Below are 14,291 nucleotides of genomic sequence, written 5' to 3'. Positions count from 1 at the left end.
TATTTATTCGTGATTTGTATGGATGTCTTATCGAACGGGTTTTTGGTTATCATCCCGTTGTCAGAATCTTGGTTTAACTCATTTAAGCTTTGCGGACGATCTCATGGTTCTTACTGATGGTCGTCCTCGCTGAATAAAAGGCATCATTGACGTTTTTGATGAGTTTGCTAAGTATTCCGGACTACAGATTAGTATGGAGAAATCAACAATGTATATGGCCGGCTAGTTTCTCAGGGAGACTCACTGTGGGTACAGTGGGTTCGGGCGAACTTACTAAAACAGGGATCTTTTTGGTCTAATAAAGACTACAAGTCTGGGTTCATGGATTTGGAAAAAACCCCTTAAATATCAGGGTTTGGCTGCTTCTTTTTGTAAGGTTGTCGTAGGGAATGGGGAGACTACATCATTTTGGTTTCATAGATGGTCGGATATGGGCAAACTATATGAGGTGGTGGGGGAAAGGGGATTTATTGATTTGGGGATTTCACGGCGGAGTACTCTGGCTGAAGAGTGGGCCTGTCGTCGCCGTCGGAGACACCGGGTTGCTCTGCTTAATGAGGTGGAGGAGGCTTTGTATTCACAGCGGAATCTGAATCAGGGAGCAGACAATGGTTTGGCTTGGCAAAAATGATGTTTTCAAACCAACGTTTTCTGATATATCATGGTTTTTAGGTGTTTTTAGCCATGATATAAGTCTTATTTATAGAGTCTTTTTGGTATTTTTAGAGACTTTTGAGTCTTTATAGGAATTAGCATGGATGAGAGCTTAATGGAGCTAAAATAGGAAGATTTGGAGCTTAATCAAGCATTGAGGCTGAAGCTGCAAAGTTGGGAGACGAATTCAGAGAAGGCATCGACCGATGCAAGTAATGGTGTCGATCGATGCAGTATCCACAAGACAAATTGGAAGTTTTCCCACAAGTTTTGAAGATTTACAAATCTGCCCCAAAGTTTCCATATTTGCATCATTAGTTCCCATTCATGTTTTAGAAATATATATAGGATTTTTATGGTCATTGTCTAGACCTAAGCTTTATTTTTCCTGCAACTTTTGAGAGAAGACCCTGAAAGATTTGAGAGAGATTTTGGAGAGAAGAATCAAGACTCCTTCTAGAGAAGATTCAGAACTCATTTTCTACTTCTTTTAATCTCTTAGTGTTATCTATTTTATTCATGATTTGTGTTCTTGCAATTATGTCTGAGTAGATCTCTTGTTAGGTTCAGGGTTTTTTCATAGGATTTTTATGATTTATTAGATCTGTTATTTTTAGGATTCTTTATCTTTCTAGATCTTTATCTTAGGTTGTTCTTCATATTAATTCTTGATTGATCACCTAGAATTAATACCTAGAAAAATAAATTGATATGAGAATATAATTGATTTTCTTGATAAAACCTTTTGATGAGCAAAATTACTTTCTGCAAAGAGATTTGATTTAGTGATTTTGTGAACAATCTAAACTTGTTTTTAAAGCTGATTTATTACCTAGAATTTTGCAAAGAGATTTGGACTTTCTGGTTTTAAATTTAGATAATATTTGCAGTGAGAACTGATTTATTTTACAAAAGAGTTTAGAGTTCTAGATCTGATCTTAATTGCTTGAATCCTAATTTATTGATTGATTTAATATTTCATAAATTCTTGAGAAATTCCTTAGGCCTAGCGTTTTTAATTCCTGAATTTACAACACTTTTGAATTTTGTTTTTGCATCGCTTTTAAATTAATATTTCTGTTTAGCATAATTAAAAGATTATTAAACCTATTGTGTGATCTAGAGTCCTTGTGGATATGATCCCTAAGTACTACAATTGATCTCTTGATTTGAGAGAGTAGCTCTAGAGTAAATTTGAGCATATCAAAATTTGGCGCCGTTGTCGGGGACTCTTTTGATTCACCATTAGATTAAAGTCTTTGATTTTGTCTAGATTTTTATTTTTCTATTTTACTCACACGCTTTTGTTTCTTTTCTCTTGTGTGTTTCAGGTACATGCCTAGGCCTAGCACCAGGAAAAATCCTATTGGTCCAGTTGTAAAGCTTACAAACCAAGAGTTAGGACAATTAGAGCGTGATAAAACAAAAGCAGCCAAGTCAGTGAAGATGGTCAAAACATTCATATTGAGACCTGATGAGGCTGGAGTTTTGAGAGATCAAGAGGGTCATGTGTACAACGAACAAGGCCAGAAACTTGATGCTGACGGATGAGTTATTCAGGAAGAACTTGTCGTGGTTGAGGATGATGCATGTGGCGTCGAGCAACGCAACGACGACATCGATCGACGCAACCAGGAAGGCATCGACCGACGCAACCTTGGCATCGATCGATGCAATGCCAAAGGCGACGGGATGACAATGGAGAGCTTGTCAAAACTCTTGCGGACTTCAACAGACCAGACTTGTTCTATGAGAACCGCTCCGCAATTGTCCCTCCTCCATTCCCAAGGAATGATTTTGAGCTGAAGCCTGCCTACTTCGCTCTTTTCGGCCAAAGACCATTCCAGAACCTGCCACATGAGAAGCCTCTAGACCATATTGAACACTTTGAGGATATAGTCACAAGCATCAAGGCTAATGGAGTCACAGAGGACTATCTCTACTGCAAGCTCTTCCCCTACTCTCTTGCTGGGGAAGCTTCTCATTGGCTAAGGCAACTAAAACCGGGATCTCTGACAACCTGGCATGACATCAAGGTGACATTCTTGAACTACTTCTATGATGATGCGATGTCTGATGAGCTGAGGATTAAGCCCTCCACCTTTAGACAAGGACCAGCTGAATCTTACAAAGCTGCTTGGGTAAGGTTCAAATCATACCAGAGAGATTGTCCGCATCACGGGTTCTCAGAGGTGCAACTGATTAGTATTTTCTTCAGCGGGATTGATTGGAGGTATCAAATGTCTTTGGATGCTGCTAATGATGGGAACTTCAAGACAAGGTACCCAGATGAGGCTGAAAAGTTGATAGAGAGTCTAGCATCAAGCAAGAGTACCAAGAATGTAGACTTATAGCGGAAAAGAGCACATGAAGGCAATGGTTCAAATTAGTTTGCTGCGGTGAATGCTAAGTTGGATATAGTGCACAATCTTCTTGTGGGAAAGAAATCTGTCCATTTTGCTGAAGATGTTGAGACTTTTGAGCCAAAGCCAGAGATTACAGAAGATGTCAACTATTTATATGGAGTTGGGTATCAAAATCAGAGATTTGGTTAGAAGAACTCATTCTCAGGAAATCCAAACAGCAACTTCACAAGGACCTATGGATCTTCTTCTTACCAACCCCTCCCTCCACCCAATTCAGAGAGCAAGATGGAATCAATGATTCAGCAGATTCTTCAAGGTCAACAGAAGTTAACAGTGGACTTCAATGGAAAGATTGATTCTGTATACACGGAGCTGACTGGAAAGTTTGAAGCATTAAACACTCATGTCAAGAAGCAAGAGAATCAAGTGATTCAGACTGCTGGGTCTGTTAAAAGACAAGAGGAACTTCTTTCTAGAAGAACTGAGAACCCCAACCATGCTTGTAATGCGATTTTGGTGAAGGAAGGAGACGAAGATACGTCTGTTGAGCCAGCATCGATCGACACTTCACAAGAGCATCGATCGACACTTCACAAGAGCATCGATCGATGCAGTCACCATCAAGTGTCGATCGACACAACATCAGCATCGATCGACACACCCCACGACCAGCTCCAGTTTCTCCTCAAGCTCCACCTGCTTCAGAGCAAGCCTATAAGCCTAAGGTTCCTTTTCCTAAGCCTAGGAGGTCCAAACAGGAGATTGAAGAAGCTAGATGCAGGGCTATGATTGACAAGGTAATGATTGAGATGCATTTGATTGATGCTGTCAAGTTTTCTCCTGAGATTAAGCGTTATGTGAAGCGGATGGTCACCAATGGTTTGAGTCCTGAGGAAGGAGCACTGCTTACAAAGGATGTCAGCTCAATTCTGTTGCAGCAGCCTCCACAGAGAAAGAAAGAAAAGAAGCAGCAAGTGGTTGTTTCTAAAGAAGTGAGTGCAGTAATTCAGTGCAGGACTGCTCAGAAGTTACCAGATCATGGAAGCTTTGTACTTGATTGTTCTATCTCTGCAGCACAGTTTGGTCACTCTCTTTGCGATCTTGGCTATAGTATTAACCTGATGCCACATTCTGTTGCTGTGAGACTTGGGATGATAGATTTCAAGCCAACTATGATCTCTCTTATCTTAGTTGATCGGTCCAGAAGGATTCCTGAAGGTGTCTTAGAGGATATTCTAATCAAGATTGGAGATTGCATGATTCCCACTGACTTTGTGGTGTTGAATTATGACAATGAGCCTAGTGATCCTCTCATCTTAGGACGTTCTTTCTTGGCTACAGCTGGTGCTATCATTGATGTTAAGAAGGGACACATAGCCTTGAATGTAGATGATTTGGTCATGAACTTTGAGATGGACAAGCTGAGAAGGGTTCCCACTATTGATGGTCAGACATTTTCTGTGGAAATTGCATCTGATGATGATCCGATTACAGACCTTCATGAAGACATTACTGTTGGGTATGTCAAAGAGTTGGAGACTGTTGAGAAAGTGAGTAAGCAAGTTGTTAAGCTTGAATACTAGAGTGGAGATCATATAATCAGTACTAGAGACCATGATGAGGTTCTGATCCATGGCAAGTCGCTGGTAGATGATGTTTTTGTACTGGAAACATGGATAGCTGAGGAAAGTTGCAGAATCGTTGAAGAGACACGAGTTGCAGGCTCAGCATCGATCGATGCAGCTGTTGCATCGATCGACACACCTTCACGAGAACGTCCGGACTTGTCCAAAACCAAAGATTCTCGAGTTGATTCCTTAGCTGCAAGTCCTAGACCGGTTGTAAAGCTGAAACCTCACCATTCCACAGCCAAAAACCCACAGGTAAGTCAAAGGTATGCATCTTCTTCACCCAAACTCTCTCCTATCATCAATAAGAATTTCAAAGGTACAAAAACTGTTTTGCAGTTAACTAAGCCACAAGATTATCGTAGAGCGCCTGTTTCTTCTGTTGATGATTTTGCAGGACTTAAAAGAAAGCCACCCATTCCTAAGTCCTGCCCAGGTCTTGTTCCTCACATCCTTGGCAGATCTCATGCACCTAAAGCTTATACACCACCTTGGATGAAGAGAACATTCTCCCGGAAGAATTCATTGCCATGTTCTGATCCACCGGATGCCTGAGATCCGACACAGTCAAGCTAATGACTGAAAACAAGCGCTTAGTGGGAGGCAACCCACTCTTAGGTTTTTCTTTTCCACTTTGAGTCATTTTTATTTTTGCTTTGAGTCAGTTTAAATTTGTATTGAATTATGAACTTCTATCTATCATGTTGCGTTTAATCTTGTGTTTGAGTGATTCTTAGCAGTGCTAACATCTAAGGAATGAGAAAAACACAAATTAACCGCAGCTAACTCAGGAGTAATGTTCGAACTCTCTACATCTGCAGAGTGCATCGACCGACACACCATCAACATCTGTCGACACATAACATTCAGATTGGTAACACGATTTTGTTCACAATTTCAATACTTATTCGTTTTTGTTTATTTTTCTTCGCCAACCTCTTACTTGATAGCACCGGGGACAGTGTTGTTTAAGTCTGGGGGAGGCAGTTACTAACTACGTATTTATTCAAAAAAAAAAAAAATTGTTTTATTGAGTCAAAATTTTTGTTGGGAACTATGATTTTTGTTTTTAGTGTATTGCCTTGGTTGATTAATGCTGCAGATTGAATCCAGAATCCAACTAATGAAAAATCGAAAGGCTGACCAGTGAACCAGAGACATCCAAATTTTCAACAGAATCCATAAAAGCCTGAGGTAATTTCCATACTTTTATTTTTACCTCATCAAAGAGATTGATGTTCATAGAACTTGACTCCTTGTTCATACCTGACAAGTAAGATTTCAAAAGAAAAAAAATTGGTACTCATCTCCCTTATTTAAATTCTAAAATATTTTTCCTGAGAGCTTTGTTAAAAAAAAAAGAGTGAATAAAAGATGAAATGATTTTGATCAGTTTAGAGAGGTAGGTAAATTACCTGTGACCTCATTATTCTACTCTTGAGTCAAATGATCACACAAAGCTTGGAAACGAGGGGTAGGTAAATTACCGATGACCCCATTATTCGCCTACACCTTTGATTAAAAAAAAAAGGATAATAAGAAAAACAAAGCTCAAAGGAAGATTAAATAGAATAAGTGTGGGAGAGAGAAAGAGTACCACATGTGTTAAAGATATTATCTTGCTTGTTATGGCATTGTACAGGAATGAGTCTAGAAGATTCTTGACATTGATCAAATTGATGAGTCCCACCGATGAAGGCTTAATGGAGGAAGTACTAGAATTTGGTTTGAATTTGGGATGTTATGAAAGTCAACGTAGAAGTACATGGTGGTTCGATTTGGATTTATCTGCTAAGCATATGGATTATGGTTAGGATGATCATGGCATTACTTTAAAAAGAAAATGAGTTTCCGTGTTTTTAAACCTCTTTCACAGGTCTAAGTTTATGTTTTGTTTGAGGACAAGCAAAGACTAAGTCTGGGGGAGTTGATATATCATGGTTTTTAGGTGTTTTTAGCCATAATATAAGTCTTATTTATAGAGTTTTTTTGGTTTTTTTAGAGTCTTTTGAGTCTTTATAGGAATTAGCATGGATGAGAGCTTAATGGAGCTAAAATAGGAAGATTTGGAGCTTAATCAAGCATTGAGGCTGAAGCTGCAAAGTTGGGAGACGAATTCAGAGAAGGCATCGACCGATATAAGTGATGGTGTCGACCGATGCAGTATCCACAAGATAAATTGGAAGCTTTCCCACAAGTTTTGAAGATTTACAAATCTGCCCAAAGTTTCCATATTTGCATCATTAGTCCCCATTCGTGTTTTAGGAATATATATAGGATTTTTATGGTCATTGTCTAGACCTAAGCTTTATTTTTCCTGCAACTTTTGAGAGAAGACCCTGAAAGATTTTAGAGAGATTTTGGAGAGAAGAATCAAGACTCCTTCTAGAGAAGATTCAGAACTCTTTTTCTACTTCTTTTAATCTCTTAATGCTATCTATTTGATTTATGATTTGTGTTCTTGGAATTATGTCTAAGTAGATCTCTTGTTAGGTTCAGGGTTTTTCATAGGGTTTTTATGATTTATTAGATCTGTTATTTTTAGGATTCTTTATCTTTCTAGATCTTCATCTTAGGTTGTTCTTCATATTAATTCTTGATTGATCACCTAGAATTAATACCTAGGAAAATAAATTGATATGAGAATATAATTGATTTTCCTGATAAAACCTTTTGATGAGCAAAATTACTTTCTGCAAAGAGATTTGATTTAGTGATTTTGTGAACAATCTAAACTTGTTTTTAAAGCTGATTTACTACCTAGAATTTTGCAAAGAGATTTGGACTTTCTGGTTTTAAATTTAGATAATATTTGCAGTGAGAACTGATTTATTTTACAAAAAAGTTTAGAGTTCTAGATCTGATCTTAATTGTTTGAATCCTAATTTATTGATTGATTTAATATTTCATAAATTCTTGAGAAATTCCCTAGGCCTAGTGTTTTTAATTCCTGAATTTACAACACTTTTGAATTTTGTTTTTACATTGCTTTTAAATTAATATTTCTGTTTAGCATAATTAAAAGATTATTAAATTTATTGTGTGATCTATAGTCCTTGTGGATACGATCCATAAGTACTACAATTGATCTCTTAATTTGAGAGAGTAGCTCTAGGGTAAATTTGAGCATATCATTTTCTACAAAAGACACTTGGAACCATATTAGAACGATCTCTACTACAGTAGCGTGGCATAAGGGGGTCTGGTTTACACACGGTACACCTAAATTTTCCTTTTGTGTATGGTTGGCTGTCCAGGATCGTCTATCTACGGGTGCTCGTATGGTTACCTGGAATGGGGAAGCTGCGGGGACTTGTGGATTCTGTAATCTGGCATTAGAAACTCGTGACCATATGTTTTTCTACTGCATTTTCGTTTCAGTAGTGTGGTCCTCTCTTGTGAAGGGTTTTCTCAAGACAAGATACACAGCTGACTGGTCTACGATTCTTGCTTACATTTCTGATCCACTACTTAATCGTGTGGAGGGGTTTCTCCTAAAGTATGTTTTCCAGGCTACGGTTTACAATCTCTGGCGGGAACGAAATAGGAGGCGACATGGGGAGGCACCTACTTCAGCTGGCACTTTGATTACCCTGATTGATCGACAAATTCGAGATAAGCTCTTAGCGGTTGGCATCCTGGGAGACAGGCAGTACGATGATGCTTTCCCGCAGTGGTTGCAGTCTAGGATTTAGACTTCTCCAAACTGTTTGTTCTAATTGTTCTGTATCAATTTTCTTTTATCTATGAAACCGCTGCACTAGTTGTAATAGAGTATTTTTCTTTTGGAATATAATTTAACATTAATTTCAAAAAAAAAAATCAGTATTATGGAGAAGGAGATAAAAAGAGAAACTTCGTAAAAGTGTGAGAGTCGGAGAAGAAGACTTGCGCGAAGACTTTTTTTTTTTAATATAATTTCGTCTGTAATTCACTAAAATGACTGTGCTTTGCTTTTGCGCCTTTTCGTATTGACTGGTGAGATTTTTTAAAAGTATGAGTATGTTTTTTCTTTAAAGTTTAAAAAAAACAAATGTTAACAAGTTAAGATAATCTTTTGCCGTATTTTGTTTATTTATCTTTGATATCGACTAGTTTGAAGGTAAATTTACAAAGTTAAAAATATCAACATTTCGTCCATACTTATTCGTAATCAGTTCACATGATAGTTTTGCTTCCTAACACAATTAAACCATACAGTTTCTCCCACGAAGGTCTTAAACAGACCTATGATCAACACCATCAAGAACGATATATATGAACTTTCTTGTGCTTTAAGCCTTTGCTCCACCACACCTAATTGCTCTATTTTTATGTCCATTTTGAGTGTTCTTCCCAGTGCAACAACTTCATGACATAGTCATCTCGAATTGCCCTGAAGATCCAGCAATTTCTACAATCTTCTCTTCTTGATATTGAACTCGTTGCCTATATGAGCTTCAAGTCCGACCGATTCGTCAAAAAAATTCCATGGTGTAATAATGTTATTTAAAACATCTTCGGCTATCTTTTTAACCATGGTTGCTTCGTCACACCTAATAACAATAGTTGAACGCGTCATTAGAGAGGCACCCTAAAAGCACAGCGGAAGTTTATGCAAATATATAGTACTAAATAAACCAATAATGGAACAGAAAAAACAATATACCAGTTTCGAGAATCCACTCCAGCCATATTAGCTACATCTACGAGAGCTTGTATCCATCTTTGTTTGTCCTCCTCTGGTCTGCGCTCGCATGTCAATTTAAAGACCTCGCCAAATTCACCGGTCTGTTTTCTAACTTCCGAAGGATCAACGTCGTAGAAAATCGGAATCACTGATCTCCTCCCCAACAATGTCTTACAAGACTGATCATGGATCTCCACCAATTCATTTAAGCACCACGTGGAAGAAGCGTAGTTCTTAGAGAATATGACGATTGAGATCCTCGATTCTCTAATCGCTGATAAAAGCTCATGGCCGATTGAGCGGCTTCTCTCGATCCTGTGGTCTTTGAATGTTTTAATTGATTTGTAGTCGAGCTCCTTCATAACATGGCCGAGGAATGATTTGCGAACATCTGCTCCACTGAAGCTCGGGAAAACATCATATCTGCTGCGAGAAGAAGAAGACGCCCTGGGAGACGGTAGAGAGAAGTGATGAAAATTCATAAGAGAAAGCACTCTGAAGTAAATCAGTAAAAACATACAGAGAGAGAGAGGAGAAGGAGCTTTACTTTCCTTTCCTCAGAAGACTTACTGCTCAAGATAACTGACGGTTGATATTAATTCCGACCAAAAGAAACCGGTTGAATTGTACAACGAAATCTGAGGGAAATTCCTCAACCGGATGCATCCTCTGAGATTGAGGTACTCTAGAGACTTCAATGATTTTAAGTTGACATGAGTTGGAACACTCTCTAGCTTTGTGCAATTCCCCATATTTAACCTCCTCAGTTTAATGACATACTGAATCGAGGAATGAAGTGTCAACAAGGACTTGCATCCAAAAAGATATAATTTCTCAAGGTTTATGGCTAAAGATAGATCTGGAATTTCTTTCAAATATCTCGAATTACGCATATTTATCTTCTTGAGGCTTCCAAGTGCCTGAAAACAAACAGATTCATTAAGGCTTTCTAACAAAAAAGTATGAAAACATTAACAACTAAGCAAACACCATTTGAAACTTTGAAATAAAATTTGGAATTTAGTACCTGAGTTCCTTCCCACAGCTTCTCAAGCTTACTATCCTCCATTTCCAGTTCAACGAGAAACTCGGCCTTAAAATTAGATGGAAAACACTTTAGTGGATAATTATTCCAGATTAGCAATCTGAGTTTACGGGGCAAATGAACGAGGCCCTGAGGTAGATACAATCTGGCTTCATTCTTTCTCCCCCAGCCATAATCGCAAACTATTAGAAACTGGAGATTATGGATGCCTTCGAATGACTTTTCATGTATGAAAAATGGCTCACTGATATCTGATGTGTTGAAATATATTCCAACCAAAGTTTCCGTGCCCTGAAGTGGAAACAATGCGTAAAAATTGATCAATGAACAAATGACAGATTAATTACTACTGGTATAAAAGTCACGACACATTATGAGAATACGCAAATAACTTACAGTATTATGGGTAAATACATCGACAATATCATCAGCATCCACCAGAAATCGACGTTTTCCAGGATTATCAATGGACTCTGCGTGAACGATTTCTCTGCCCAACTTCTGTAGCAAACTGTGCATCTCTATAGTTTCATATGGTGATGTTATACGAATGAAGGACTTATCAGCCAACATTGTAAGCCTAACGCTAAGCCTATCTTCGAGCAAGTCTTTGATGTAACTGACTTGCGCACCATTGAACAAACATGCAAACGCGATGTAAATAAATAACTCTTGGCATTTTTTATCTAACTTATCGTAGCTAGCTCTTAATATTTTCTCAATATCTTCGTCCAAACCATTTTGTAGCTCAGGGAGCATCTCCATCCACTCTTTTTTTTCCCTTCCTCTTAAAGACGAACCCAAGATACTGAGACCCAAAGGAAGATTACCCGTGAGCTCGGCCACTTGAACTGCGACTTCCATAAAACCACGGGGTGGGGAGTCTTGCTCAAAAGCAGATCGGCATAACATCTTAAGAGAAAGAGCTTTAGATGGGAACTCCACTTCATATATAAGATTAATCTTATGAGCCTTGAGAAGTCGCCTATCTTGGGTGATCACAATAATTCTGCTCCCTGATCCAAACCATCGAGTTTGTCCAACCAAGGTTTTTAGTAGCTCTAGATCATCAACATCATCAAGAACGATAAGAACTTTCTTGTGCTTTAACCTTTGCTCCACCATTCCTAAATGGTATATCTTAAAGTCCTTCTGGCCTAGGATGTCCGACAGAAATTGTTCTTCCCAACTCAACTTCATGCCATAGTCATCTCGGATGGTTCTCTTATAAGCTACGAAAGCACGATGGTGGAAATTGCTAGTGAAGAGCTGACTGAAAAGAGCTCTTGCAATGGTAGTCTTACCAATCCCTGAAGTTCCTAAAATCCCTATCATTCTAGCTTCCTTGGATTCCAAGCACAACATTGAATTCAATGCCTCTAAATGAGCTTCAATCCCCACGAAGCCGCCAAAATCATTAGATCGTGTAACCAGTTTATTTGAAACATCATTGGCGATTTTCTCAGTCATGCTTGCTTCGTCACTCCTAAAATTAAGGGATAGTCAAACGTCAACAACGAATGAATACTCCTAAAACAATAAACCGTTTGTTTAAGAAATCAAAAAGTACCCATTCTGAAGATGCTCTCCAGCTATACTTGCTATATCTGACAGAACTCGTATCCATCCTTGTTTCACATCTTCTGTTTTGTCCTTGCACGTGGTTTCAAAGGCCTCGCCAAATCTACCGGTCTGTTTTCTAACTTCTGACGGATCAACGTCGTAGAAAACTGGAATCACCATTTGACCAAAATCATTAAAGCACTTGTGGATCTCAACCAATTCATTCAAGCACCACGTTGAAGAAGCATAGTTTTTAGAGAAGATGACGATTGAGATCCTCGATTCAGCTATCGCAGTTGAAAGTGAAGGGCGGATTTGGCAGCTTCTCTCGATCCCGTGATCCATGAATGTGATGATTGATTTGCCGTGGAGCGCCGCGAGAAGATGACTGAGGAACGTCTTGCGGACATCTACCCCACTGAAGCTTGGGAAAACGTCGTATCTCCAGCTGCGAGAAGAAGAAGAAGCGGCCGCCATGGAAGATGATGAGGAGAGTGAAGAGACAAAAAAAAAATCTCAAGGGAAAGCAAACTGAAGTCAATCAGTAATAATACATGGCCGAAAGCCACGAGAAAGTTCGTCTTACTTTCGCAGAGAGGACCGAGCTTTCATTTGTGAGTATTGGATAATATTTATAATTTCTAATAATATTTTATGACTTTTAGCCATTGGACTAAAGTAAACTACAGTAGAATGAATTAAAAAAACCGTTGCTCATTTCCCAGCAAGTGAGAGGTACGTACATGCGTATTTTGCATATACAGACAATTTAGTGGTTGACAGTAGAGTTGCTCTTCAAATTATTTTAGAGAACACCACTTAATAACAAACCTTTGAAAAAGAAATTCAAATTACCATAGTTTTTAATCAAAAAAAATGACCATAATTATTTTTCTTTTCATTTACAATCACAAATATATACTCCTACAATTATTTAGCTTTTCTTTCTTTTAAAACAATAATTTTCTATTATACTTTCACTTTTTTCTTTTGAGGTTTTACCAGAAATCTTCTCTACACATTCCTGAAACAACAACACAAACTCTACCCAAATTCATCTCTCACGATCATCTATCTAATCACTTTGTTAGTAATTTACATTTTTAAGATATATCATGTTCTGGGAGTGAGTAGAAGCAATAGAACGCTAACAAGGAAAACCCTTTTTGTAATATTTGAATCCAAATGCTGGCGGTAAAGTAGAACAGAGCATGTAAATTATGTCACACTAATGCAGCAATCTATGAATAAAGAGTTTAGAAGGGTGGTAAGATGAGATGTTACCTCAGGGAAAGAGGTTTCACGGTTGTGTAGCTTGGCTACTTCCCATAATTCTTCAATGCCTCGTCGTTGTGCAATGTCCATTACATTTCTGGGAATCACAAGGTCGTTGTAAGACGGCAAGAAAGAAAAATATAGTGGAATCAAGTGATGGTGTATTCAGTCAAGTAAGATCTTAACTGTTCAGGGTCACCAGTGAAAGGTGTCATTTCCATCATGAGGTATAAGAAAGTAACTACCACAGACCACACGTCTATCTTAGGTCCTTAGTGCAAAGATCTGAAGAAAATTCAGTCAAGAACAGCCTCAGAGAATTAGCTACCCATGCTAAATGTTCTAGTGAGTAGTTCAGGCGTACAACTTTCATCTCAAGGAGTCAAGGTACACGATTTATATAATAACTAGTAACTCCGAAGGAAAAACCCACTTTCACTCTTTACCATATAATTAAAACTTCAAGAGTAGTGAGTGACTGTTACAGTTGATATACCTCTGGAGCTCTGAAGCCTTTGGTTTTTGAGCACGGACCTTCTTTCTTCTGATTCACATCCCCTAGTTAAGTCAGAAAAAAAAACAAATAGGATTAAACTCTGTGACAAAAACAAGAGCCAACAACGATTGCACCAGAAATGCACCTGCTTTAGATCGACGACAAGAGACTTAGAGTGCGGCGGCATGGGGGTCAGATAAAGAAGCTCCTTCTTAGCTTTCCCTGGAAGAGCAGCGACATGTTTTCTCATAGAGGTAGGATAGCTGAATGATACTTCATGGTCTGGAATTGGGCCAGACATTGTCTCCTGCAGAAAGTTTTAAAGCTTTTTCCTTCACTTAAAAGATTATTCCTTATGTTGGTCACATACCTGGCTGGTTAAGCTAAAAACGCATCTGACCTTCTGGTATTGTTGCTGATGACGGGGATCTTGCTATTTAAAATTAGTGTCAGCACATGCACATTTTTGTTTACCCAAAGCCTGATTTGTTCACTGATAATAAAGAGAAAAGCAACATTTGCTAATATACACATTGATATCTATGTTTTTAAAACAGCAAGACTATTTTAAAGAGATAAGCAACATTTGCTAAAC

At 38.3% G+C, this 14,291-nt stretch overlaps 2 protein-coding genes across 3 annotated transcripts; one reads left to right on the top strand and one right to left on the bottom strand.

Annotated features, from left to right (window-relative positions):
* Positions 1-8,692: 8,692 nt before the first annotated feature.
* Positions 8,693-13,981, bottom strand: LOC104723408 (disease resistance protein RPP5). Of its 2 annotated transcripts, XM_010441776.3 has the most exons (10): positions 13,842-13,981; positions 13,697-13,758; positions 13,387-13,485; positions 13,210-13,297; positions 11,933-12,373; positions 10,759-11,848; positions 10,345-10,653; positions 9,888-10,237; positions 9,297-9,764; positions 8,693-9,183 (listed from the first exon to the last, which is right to left on the bottom strand). In XM_010441776.3, exons 5-10 carry the CDS (start codon positions 12,268-12,270, stop codon positions 9,042-9,044), a joined length of 2,697 nt encoding a protein of 898 aa, XP_010440078.1. In that variant the 5' UTR covers positions 12,271-12,373; positions 13,210-13,297; positions 13,387-13,485; positions 13,697-13,758; positions 13,842-13,981; the 3' UTR covers positions 8,693-9,041. The 2 variants fall into 2 exon arrangements, with proteins under 2 accessions (XP_010440078.1, XP_010440077.1); XM_010441775.3 differs by lacking the exons at positions 13,210-13,297; positions 13,387-13,485; positions 13,697-13,758; positions 13,842-13,981 and having other exon boundaries at positions 11,933-13,001.
* LOC109127541 (uncharacterized) lies at positions 13,974-14,137 on the top strand. Its single transcript, XM_019232482.2, is given in 2 exon segments — positions 13,974-14,071; positions 14,073-14,137. Coding segments are annotated over 2 exon segments (141 nt in total). The 3' UTR covers positions 14,116-14,137.
* Positions 14,138-14,291: the final 154 nt, after the last annotated feature.

This window comes from Camelina sativa, chromosome 11 (genome assembly GCF_030686135.1).
Source record: "Camelina sativa cultivar CO46 ecotype springtype chromosome 11, ASM3068613v1".
Taxonomy (NCBI): Eukaryota; Viridiplantae; Streptophyta; class Magnoliopsida; order Brassicales; family Brassicaceae; genus Camelina; species Camelina sativa.
This window is presented reverse-complemented; position numbering and strand designations above follow the sequence as displayed.